The following is a 12,151-nucleotide window of genomic DNA, read 5'->3' as shown; positions in this document are numbered from 1 at the left end:
CACGAACACACACACACACACACACACACACACACACACACACACACACACACACACACACACACACACACACACACACCATATTATTATCAATACTTACTTTTCATAATTGGATGACAATGTACTTGAAACATAACATCTCATGTCATCCGAAAATGTCATGATTATGTTTAGATATTATCATTATTATTATACATCTTTATCCCACAATTTGTGTAACCCATTTTTTTTAATCCTGAGTGCTACACTCCCTCTGCCAACCTGGGGAGAGCAACGGACTGAAATCTGTCGTGGCGACCGATGCTGCGTTCACACACACAGGCAGATACAAAGCTACAGTCTACCATTCATTTTCAATGGAAGCCAGCGAGGTGAAGACACAAAGATACATCCAACATTTGTAGTTGGGCTCGTTGGGCTCGTTTCAACTTCAGCTACAAAGATAAGCTACAAATATGCTGTGTATCTATCTTTGTATCTTTGAATCTCTTACATACATGTATCTGCCGGCGTGAACCAGGGGGGCAGTCAGACAGATATTTTGTGAAGCCACTGAGGAAATCGGGATTTCCTGAAAGTTCATATAATGGCCTGTTGCGGCGCTGTCATTGGACCCAGAAAAACCCATAGCCCCATAGAAGTCCACGTATTTGGGCCCAACCTAGACTGTATTACCTTAATAAACATGGTCATTAATACTTTCTGCTTCCAGTCACTAGTTTAACCCATTCTGAACGGGAACCCATTTTGGTGTTAGCATCATGTTATGCTTTAGCTATTGAAAAATAGCAGATCTACAAGCTCATAGCGCGCCACTCGGTGGCGCGCTATGAGCTTGTAGGTCTGCTATTTTTTGAAAAATCGAAAGAACGACAGATTTTTAGAATCTGATCTCAGGTCAGAATGGGTTAATCAGACCAGTGTGTGTCCAGTGGAAACCTCGTATGAATTTGATCTCAGGTCAGAATGGGTTAAAGTCTCATTTCTAATGTCATAATATTCTTTTTGGAAAATGATGGTCCCATTTATTTAAAAAATGTGTATGTTCTGAGGGGCGTGGCTACCGTTACAGTCTATGATCGGGATTCCCCTCCCACTCGAGTCAAATTAAAAACCAACGGAGAAGAAGGGGGGAAGTCCCGCCTCGTTGTCTGGGCCAGCCAATGGCCAGCTGGGCCAAAACGGATCTAGAAAGATGGCGACTTACAATACAAGGACTGACAGGCTTCATTTTACGTTCATGTTAGACCCGGAGAACGCTTTGTCGATATTTTTTACAGTCTATGGTGTGAACGCATGCATGAGAACTTTTTAATCAATGTGTAATAAATCTGTAAAGCAATAAACCTTACTCTCTGTTCCGTCGGCCTCGGCCTGCTCCTCTCTCTGTTTCTTCTTAAACTTCATGTTTCCAAAGTGCATCAGGGCTCCTACGATCTTATAGCAGCCATACTTCTCCTCCGTCGTGAACCCCAGCGTGTCCATGGCATGCTGCAGGCACACACAATTATGCAAAAAATTATTGTGATTAGCTCAAATAACCCATTCTGACCTGAGATCAGATTCATACGAGGTTTCCACTGGACACACACTGGTCTGATTAACCCATTCTGACCTGAGATCAGATTAAAAAAATGTCAGTCGTTCTTCGATTTTTCAAAAATAGCAGACCTAAAAGCTCGTAGCGCGCCACTCGGTGGCGCGCTATGAGCTTGTAGATCTGCTATTTTTCAATAGCTAAAGCATAACATGAGGCTAATGGGATAAATTGTAATCGGTAATTGTAATTATATATAGAAAATATAGTTATTCATCATATGATAATGGTGTAGGTGTCATTAGATGCAGTGGGCGTGTCTCTTACGTCAGTGAGCATTAGCTCCTCCCCATCGTTGATGCCCTCCACTGTGGTCACTCCCTGGGAGCAGAAATGGTATTCCGAGGGGTTGGGCCTCACCAGCAACATGTCTGCAAGAAGACATTCATATACAACGTTAAATATAATGGTCTAATACTGTAGAACTGTGGTTCTCAAAGTGGCCCAAGCATTCCCGGGAGTAGTAGTAGTAGTAGTCTATGGTATGACTCAGCCTTTTTGGCTGAGGGAGTCCCCAGCTAAAAAGGTTGAGAGCCCCTGGTTTAACATATAATTTAGATGATGCCTTGTACAGTCTGAATGGAGTGACCACGATTTGCTATTGGGAGAGGTTACTGGGTGATTACCTGATACAAGGAAGCTTAGAGAAGGAAAGGACCAGCGTCCCATGACACTTTCATGGACACATGAATGGAGCCGGCTGGACTAGCTCATATAACATTATTTCCGAACAATTGAGACCTTTGTCATATAATCGGTTCAGGAATATGAAAGAAGACATAGCACAGGTTGTTTAAAACATACTTTTCGATGTGCGCAGAGTGCACAGTATATCATTTTATTTGAGGATCTAAACAGCAGGTATCGTTTCTGGCTCGGAGGTATCGCGAGATTTGGCTGCCAGACAGGAAACGGTGGGAAGTCTCACGATACTTGGTGCGTTCAGAAAGGTACTTTGCGCTCTTTAGATAGGCTACCTGGTAGCCGCTACCATACCTCTATAAACTTACACAGTGTACTCATCGAAAATCTACTTCCGGGTGTAGTTTGGCTCCCATGAAAGTGTCCATTAAAGTGTCATGGAAACACCCCGCCCATAATATAACAAAAACCCCAGCGCGTACCATGTAGTTCTGGCTTGGCTTGTGACATGATCTGGTAGTAGATGTGGTAGCTTCTCTCTCCAGGCTGCTGGAACACCACTCTGGACTTTTCTAGAAGGTCTGAGGAGACAAACAATATTGTACAATGAAGGCGTTTACACATTTGTATATAATATTTTTTAATACAGTAAGGCACTGCATGTATCCAAGACAATAAAATCGTATCTCATCTTATCATATCAGAACATTATCAAAACCACATCAACAGAATTAACTTACAGATTTCAATGTCAGAAGATGCTAGCTTTCCTGTTGGTCCAAAATGAATCCTAATGAACTTTCCCTAGAGAGAGAGAGAGAGAGAGAGAGAGAGAGAGAGAGAGAGAGAGAGAGAGAGAGAGAGAGAGAGAGAGAGAGAGAGAGAGAGAGAGAGGGAGAGAGGGAGAGAGAGAGGGGCCAATTCATAGTCCTGTTTTTGGGTGATCGGGTTGCAGCCATCTTGGATTTGTGCTGAAACTAAACTAAGAACATCACATAATATTTCAGGATGGTAACACAGACATGTCTATTTTTTTCAGACACCTTCAAGATTCTGTAATATCCAGGTGGCAAAAACACTCCACCCTATGCATGTGTTGTACATATTGCTCCTGATAAACTATAACAGGAATTAATTTCCAACCTATGCATGACGTGTTTGATAGCAAACAGGTGCAGTACTTTAGACAGTACTTAGTTTAGACTATAGTCATTTGGTTAGACCAGTCATTAGTCCTACAACTACAACCTATCTCAAACCCTCACCCTAAACCTATAACCTCCCACGGGGGCAGCACACCTAAACCTAACCTTAACCCATGTCTAACCAATGACTAGTCTAAACTAAGTATGCACCCCTAGCAAACTAATAACAGTAATGCATATTCACTCACAAAACGGGAGGAGTTGTCGTTTCGGATGGTTTTGGCATTTCCAAAGGCCTCCATGGCTGGGTTAGCCTCAATGATCTGGTCCTCTAATGAGCCCTGTTCAGACAGACAGACAATAATATACAATAATATATAGATATACATTATATATATATTAAACGTTATATTATTAACAAGAATTAGTTAGTGAGAATGAAATAGAAAATTTGATATATTTTTCCAATTATTTTGGGGCCCACTTGCAGTATCCTCACGGCCCCCCAGGCCCCCCACAGGTTGAGAATCACTGCACTAGCATATTTCCATCACTCCTCAAGGACCTCCCAACCCCTGCTCCTCACAATATTTAGAAATCCTTTATATTTTTGCTTCACCAGCACACAACTACGGTTAAATCCGGCTTTCAGATCATTAATGTTAAACATGAAAACAAACATTGATGATCTGAAAGCTATAGATTTATCCTTATAGTTGTGTTCTATAGCACCGGAAGTAAAGCTCGAGCGTACACTGTAGATCTGCTGTTTTTGGTCACTGCAGGCACAAACAGAATATATCAAGTCAATGAGTTTGAATTTGAATGTCATGGTCCGTGGACCACTGGTTGAGAAACTAGTGCTCTATTGAACCACAGACGGACAGACAGACGGACGGACGGACGGACGGACGGACAGACAGACAGACAGACGGGCAGACGGGCAGACAGACAGACAGACAGGTGTCTTACTCCTTTCCTAACAGTTTCTCCCAGAGCCGCGACGACTGCAAAGTACTGGATGACTCTCTTAGTGTTTACTGTCTTCCCTGCTCCCGACTCACCACTGGAGAGACAGACAGACAGACAGACAGACAGACAGACATGAAGGTTAAAGTACTGGACGACTCTCTTAGTGTTCACTGTCTTCCCTGCTCCCGACTCACCACTGGAGAGACAGACAGACAGACAGACAGACAGACAGACAGACAGACAGACAGACAGACAGACAGACAGACAGACAGACAGACAGACAGACAGACAGACAGACAGACAGACAGACAGACAGACAGACAGACAGACAGACAGACATGAAGGTTGAAGTAAAAAGAAAGTAGAAAAAAAAGAAAAGCAGAGCAGAGAAACTCACGTGATCAACATGGACTGGTTCTCACGATCTGAGGGAGGAAAAATATATATTTAATGTCACAGGCTCAGGGGGGAAGGGGTAAGAGTAAGACATCTATAGAAGGTATAGAGACACGCCCCCCATATCTAGACTGAGTGGCAAAACATTGAGCAGCATGTTGGAGTGTTGGAAGCGCTCGTTGGAAATCACTCAACAGTCCCGCGTACCACCTGTTTCTAAATGTCACAATGCCGGATGCAGGTTATTGAAAACAAGAACTTCCAAACTCTGACACTTAATCAATCAAATGCAGGGCATTTTCATGAGAATTTCATGAGATTTTCATGAAACAAAATCTTTGCAGATAGAAAGAGGATAATTCAAGCTTTTCGTTCAGCTGCAAAGTTGGTGAGTTTAACATTGTTTAAAGCAATCAGACAGGACTTTTATGTTTGGATGAATGGGCTGTCAAGGCCAGAAAGTCGTTTTTTGCCACGGTACGATGATGTCACGGGCATACCCTCTATAGAAGGTCAGGGTAGAGTGAGTCAGGCATGAAGTCCTAATTGTATGACGTGCATTTGGCGACACCTATAGGGTAGAACAACTGGGTTTCCCAGAATTCGGTTTGAAACTAAATTAGATTAGATGTCCTTTATTGTCCACGGAGGCTCCCGGTGGGGGCTCCTCACTGGCAGCTGAGTCAGCAGGATACAACAGCAGTGACAACACCACACACAGATGTGTGTGGGGAGGATTCAATTGGCATAATGACTAAATTGGGGAGAGAAAATAATAAAACGGCCTGGGCCGTGGTCCAGCGGTCCAGGCACATAAGTGGCCTGGCAGTGCATCGCCGGTTTGAGTCCCGTTCCAGACGGTCATTGCTGCATGTCTCTCTCCGTCTCTCTCCCCCTGTCTCCTGTCTATCTACACTGTAATCTATGAATAAAAGGCATAAAAGCCCCCAAAAATATCATGAAACATTACGTCAGTGTTTCTCAAACGTTTTTAATTTCAAGGGCCCCCAGGTTAGGCCACAGATCCCCATAACATATAGTTACAGACCTGAAGAGGGTCTGACTGTAGCTGGGCCCCCCCTGGAATCCCCTCAATGACCCCCTGTGGGTCCCCGAACCCCACATTGACGAACACCGCTAACGAGTTACAGTTAAGGTCAAAGGTCCCACATTGGGGGTCAGAGGTGAAGGGTCACTCACTCTGCAGCATGTCCGAGTAGGCTTGGTCGGAGATGGCGTAGATGTGGGGCGGAGCCTCAGTACGACGCCTCCCCTTATAGGCCGACACCACGGTAGAGGCGTACACAGGAAGCCACTTGTAAGGGTTGACTGTCACACAGAACAGGCCGGAGTATGTCTGACACGGAGAGACAGAGAGAGAGAGAGAGAGAGAGAGAGAGAGAGAGAGAGAGAGAGAGAGAGAGAGAGAGAGAGAGAGAGAGAGGGAGAGAGAGAGAAAGAGAGAGAGGGAGGGAGAGAGAGAGAGAGAGAGAGAAAGAGAGAGAGGGAGAGAGAGAGAAAGAGAGAGAGGGAGAGAGAGAGAGAGAGAGAGAGATGAGTAATGATACAGAACTAAACACCTACCTGTAGTCACTCAGTAGAACCCGATCACAAGCCCCGAAAACATGCTTTATTATCAATTAATTATTAGATTTAGTGGGACCATAATAATTTACAAAAGTGCACATCATGCTATTTACTAAGGGCATGCTTAATCCTTCTTTATCCCACCATTTTTTAATCCTAGGCGCTATACTCTCCCTCTGCCAACCTGGGGAGAGCCCCGGACCGAGCTCATGCTTCCTTCAATGCATGAGGAGTGTGCAGGCACCTTCCTATCAACCGACAGGGTTTTGGGCCATCTGAAGTTTTAGTTTTAGTCTAGTTTTAACCAGCAAAAAGGCAGTCGACGAACGTTTTCCGTCATAACTTTAGTGGATGAAATCCACAGTGTCACGGTTCAGTACACTCACATAGATCATCCACATGGTGTAGCGTCTCCTGAGGTTGAAGAGCACAGAGGCTTCGTTCAGGTGGGTCAGCATGGCCATGTCCTCATGCATGTCAAACTTAGGAGGATTCATCTGCTGGAGGTCATCTTCTTTCACTGTCAAAAACTACACGCACACACGCACACACGTACACAAACGCACACCCACGCACGCACGCACACCCACGCACGAGCGCACGCACAAATTTATATATGCACGTCTAACTGTCTGACATCATGAAGTATATCTCTACTTTAATGAAGTGATACTTCAAACTAAGCAGCATGCAGTGTAACTAACCGGCAGTCCATTGTGAGCATGTAGATCGGCTATTTTCTAAATCCTTTCCTCTAAAATTCTGCGACAATTTGGGCAAAGTTGAACCATTGATGGTACTATCGTTTGTTGGTAACTTTTAGCAGAGTAATGGTTTTATTTAAAATTTAAAAAAAAATTGATATAAAATGTCCAATTAACTGTAACTACCCCCCCCTGGTGTAACTAACTAGCAGAGTAACTAACCCCCCTGGTGTAACTGAAGGTGGCCTTACACTAGCCGATTCTTTTCAATCTGAAATCTGATAGCACCACACACACTACAGGATAATCTGATGGCACCACACACTACAGGGTAATCTGATGGCACCACACACTACAGGATAATCTGATGGCACCACACACTACAGGGTAATCTGATGGCACCACACACTACAGGGTAATCTGATGGCACCACACACTACAGGATAATCTGATGGCACCACACACTACAGGGTAATCTGATGGCACCACACACTACAGGATAATCTGATGGCACCACACACTACAGGGTAATCTGATGGCACCACACACTACAGGGTAATCTGATAGCACCACACACTACAGGATAATCTGATAGCACCACACACTACAGGATAATCTGATGGCACCACACACTACAGGATAATCTGATAGCACCACACACTACAGGATAATCTGATAGCACCACACACTACAGGATAATCTGATAGCACCACACACTACAGGATAATCTGATAGCACCACACACTACAGGATAATCTGATAGCACCACACACTACAGGATAATCTGATGGCACCACACACTACAGGATAATCTGATAGCACCACACACTACAGGATAATCTGATAGCACCACACACTACAGGATAATCTGATAGCACCACACACTACAGGATAACCTGATAGCACCACACACTACAGGATAATCTGATAACACCACACACTACAGGATAATCTGATAGCACCACACACTACAGGATAATCTGATAGCGCCACACACTACAGGATAATCTGATAACACCACACACTACAGGATAATCTGATAGCACCACACACTACAGGATAATCTGATAGCACCACACACTACAGGATAATCTGATAGCACCACACACACTACAGGATAATCTGATGGCACCACACACTACAGGATAATCTGATAGCACCACACACTACAGGATAATCTGATAGCACCACACACTACAGGATAATCTGATAGCACCACACACTACAGGGTAATCTGATGGCACCACACACTACAGGATAATCTGATAGCACCACACACTACAGGATAATCTGATAGCACCACACACTACAGGATAATCTGATAGCACCACACACTACAGGATAATCTGATGGCACCACACACTACAGGATAATCTGATAGCACCACACACTACAGGATAATCTGATGGCACCACACACTACAGGATAATCTGATAGCACCACACACTACAGGATAATCTGATAGCACCACACACTACAGGGTAATCTGATGGCGCCACACACTACAGGATAATCTGATAGCACCACACACTACAGGATAATCTGATAGCACCACACACTACAGGATAATCTGATAACACCACACACTACAGGATAATCTGATAGCACCACACACTACAGGATAATCTGATAGCACCACACACTACAGGATAATCTGATAGCACCACACACTACAGGATAATCGGAGCGGGGCAGAGCAAATATCAAACATTCTTGATGTTGATCGGGCCGATCCAGATCGCGCTTTGGGCGCCCCCGAGCAGATCGATTGAGTCGGGCCCCCCCCCCCCCCCCCCCCCGAGCGTCAAAAATTCCCCTTTTATCGGCTAGTGTAAGGCCACCTTAACTAGCAGAATAACTAACCTGTCCATCCTTTGTCTCCACAGTGGTCTTGTCTCCGTTCAACTCCTTCACCTCCACCTCTATATATGCCTCTGCGTCATCTGGCATCCACACACGCTTTGTTCCTACACACGCACGTGCACACACACACACACACACACACACAAACACACACGCGCGTGCGCACGGACACATGCACGCACGGATACACAGAAACACACATGATTGTCTTTGACTCCGACAACCATGTTCTGAACAGTGAATATGAATCGTTACATCAAAGATTTGCAAATATATAAATATATAGGGCAGAAGTGTATAATGTATGTGTTCTAGTCAAATATATAGGGCAGAACTTAGTGTATAATGTATGTGTTCTAATCACTAATAACTAATAACTAAAGCTTTCAAATAAATGTAGTGGAGTAGAAGTACACTGTTTGGATCCGAGATGTAGTGGAGTAGAAGTAAAAGCATTGGAAATTGGAAATAGTCAAGTAAAAATACTTCCAACATTGCACTTAAGTACAGTAGTAAATGTACTGTATTTACTTTCCACCACTGGTGTACTGTAATGTTATGTAAAATGTCTGTACAGTATCATCAGGGCTGATGCTGAATGATGAAATACTCATTTGAGATTGTTCTGATAATAGTGTTGACATCATCATCACACACTAGCACAATTCACAATATGTAAAGCGTGCGCACAATACAGTATTGTCACAGACACATGCATTAATAGAATGTGTGTGTGTGTGTGTGTGTGTGTGTGTGTGTGTGTGTGTGTGTGTGTGTGTGTGTGTGTGCGTGTGTGTGCGTGTGTGTGTGCGTGCGTGCGTGCGTGCGTGCGTGCGTGCGTGCGTGCGTGCGTGCGTGCGTGCGTGCGTGCGTACCATCAAAGGCCTGTGCTCTAGCTGCTAGTTGCTCCAGGTTTGTCATTCGGAGATACTGCGCCGCATCTCCAAAATCCCTCATTTCCAGATATCGAGACATCTGGACAGACATATAGAGACAGTTTTAATATTAATAAATGAGGTCATTCATCCCATTCTCGTCCTGGCCTGGTGTATGTTTGGTCCATGTGTAACAAACAACATTTTATTTCACCCACTGTTTTACACCTGTAATGAGACAATAAACACGATTCTGATGTGAACTGAATTGACTGTAAGCTACTTGTTTTTAAATATGTTTTTGGCTTTTTCTGCCTTTATTGATAGGATGAAAGTTGTCTGACAGGAAATGGGGAGAGAGATAGGGGCAAAAGGCCGTCAGGATCGGGAGTCGGACCCGTGGCACGCCACCATCAGGCATTCTAGGTGCCCAGATGGTTGAGCTAACCGTTTATGTACTGAGTGGATCTCAAAAACACCACCATAATGTTCAAATGGAACCAAATGGACCTGTACAACACTACTCTAGCATAAATATCCAACAATGCAGTAATGACTACAACATCATTCATAACCTGAATGTACAATGGACAGTCAGCAACCAAACCTCTCATGTAAAAAGTCAAGTGTGCTCAAAAACACACCTAGAATGTGTGTTGTGTAGTACCTCTGCTGACCACCACATGGGGCACTTTCCTAACATCATGTGAGGTTCAATGGGCCTACCAACCATGGTCACATCTCCATGTCACACTCTGCTCTGGAATGACACATGCTTTTGTGTATGCGGCCAAATGTATGTTCAACAACAGTAGCCCAAGACTGTAGGCCTGTACAGTATAGTATAGGCGGGTTTCTGAACTGTCCACAGCCCTCCTATGAGACACAGCCGAGTGAAGTCCCGCCCTGGTTGTGCCCCTCTTCGCACCAATTGTTGCCATTTCGTGGTTGGACAAAAAAATCCTTTCTCTCCATCCACTACCATTTAAATAACACGTTTTTCAGTTGCTTCGTATTGACATTCTGTGCATCCAATTGGTGTCAGTCAAAAATGTAAAAAGAACCACCGCTCCTCCGCTCTGAAAAAACTTAAGTGAGGTGCTGGAGCCACAAAGGGAACAGGAGAAAAATAAAGGGAAGCTCCGCACACTCAGATCTGTTGCACAATCAATGTATTTATTTGGCAAGCTTTCGGTCTACTGACCTTCTTCTGACTTCTGACCAATGGGGAGGTTAAAAGATTGGACCTTTGAACCCGCTCACACTTGACTAGAGGATAATCTTGGATAAAAATGGGTAGGGAACGCCCTCTGATTCTCAGGAGGGGCATTCCCTATATGCCCAAATGTTCCCAAATACTGTAGTGAGCCGGCCAGTCGGGCATATAAGAAAGAGATGAAATAAGGGATAAAACACACACATTTATTGGTAGCCTATTGCAAAAAACAGAGGAAAGAAAGTAAATAAAATATATAATAGAGAACATGAAAGCATTTACTGTAGATAATTGTGCATTCTGAGAAAAGATTTTTTAAAGATTTGACCAGTGATATCAGTTAATTCCTCCATTTAGTAACCGAGAGTACAAGTGTGGTTACATGTGTTCACTCTCAGATTAAAATGACCAGTGATGAGGTCAGTGTGTATACAATCAATCAATCATGTGAGATGCCGTTGCTAATAAATAGAGCGTGGACCACCTGGGACTCACCTTGGCATGAACTGTGGCGTTAGTGGGTTGGGTGCTGCAGGTGCGGATACGGGCTGACGGGTTCAAAGGGTGACGCTCAGGGTGAGGTTCTGGTGGCGTATACAGGGAAGAAAAGGTTCTGGATAAAGGTTCCCGGTGTCATGCAGCACACACTACGGACCCGTAGTGTGTGCGTGTGTGCGCCACCGAGGTTTATAAACTCACCTCGCCAAGGTCACTGCATCACCTGACGTCTTCCCCCGCGGCCGATTGGCCGGCGGGCGGTGTTATGTGGGACTTCATAAAAGGACCTTCTGCACGGACATAACGTCTGTCTGTCTCTGATACCTAACATGGAGTAACCGCCCACAGCTTCCCCCTCGCTTCTAACGTTGCCATCTGAACCTCCCCACCACCCCCCACCCCAAAACACACACACCCACTGACCCCCCGCAGACACACACACACACACACACACACACACACACACACACACACACACACACACCTGTCATGCCAGAAAGCTCATGTCAGCCTCACTAATCTCTCCTCCGTCTATCCTGGTATTCCTCTCCTCTGCCCTCGCCTTCCTCCATCTGTCCATCCCTCTATAAATCCATCCATCCATCCATCCGTCCATCCGTCCACTCCCGTCCATCCACACTCTCATTCCACATAAC

At 44.6% G+C, this 12,151-nt stretch overlaps 1 protein-coding gene across 2 annotated transcripts in view; it reads right to left on the bottom strand.

Moving 5' to 3' along the window:
* The window catches only part of LOC308316313 (myosin-3-like), a 67,332-nt gene extending 55,617 nt beyond the window's left edge, over positions 1-11,715 (bottom strand). Inside the window, exons 1-13 of one of the 2 annotated variants that reach the window (XM_080764858.1) lie at positions 11,697-11,715; positions 11,493-11,581; positions 9,782-9,881; positions 8,907-9,010; positions 6,726-6,869; positions 5,953-6,109; positions 4,754-4,781; positions 4,357-4,450; positions 3,633-3,725; positions 2,980-3,043; positions 2,722-2,820; positions 1,865-1,968; positions 1,353-1,491 (exon numbers count right to left, since the gene is read on the bottom strand). In XM_080764858.1, coding sequence (XP_080620984.1) covers positions 1,353-1,491; positions 1,865-1,968; positions 2,722-2,820; positions 2,980-3,043; positions 3,633-3,725; positions 4,357-4,450; positions 4,754-4,781; positions 5,953-6,109; positions 6,726-6,869; positions 8,907-9,010; positions 9,782-9,881 — 1,126 coding nt within the window. In that variant the 5' untranslated portion in view covers positions 11,493-11,581; positions 11,697-11,715. Of the gene's footprint in view, positions 1-1,352; positions 1,492-1,864; positions 1,969-2,721; positions 2,821-2,979; positions 3,044-3,632; positions 3,726-4,356; positions 4,451-4,753; positions 4,782-5,952; positions 6,110-6,725; positions 6,870-8,906; positions 9,011-9,781; positions 9,882-11,492; positions 11,636-11,696 lie in introns of those variants that run through there. The other variant, XM_080764857.1, reaches the window with a different exon arrangement.
* Between the last annotated feature and the right edge of the window lie 436 nt (positions 11,716-12,151).

Source organism: Protomyctophum bolini (assembly GCF_963924005.1).
Source record: "Protomyctophum bolini genome assembly, chromosome: 5".
Taxonomy (NCBI): Eukaryota; Metazoa; Chordata; class Actinopteri; order Myctophiformes; family Myctophidae; genus Protomyctophum; species Protomyctophum bolini.
Note: the sequence above shows the minus strand (reverse complement) of the source record. Positions and strands in the feature narration are given on the sequence as shown.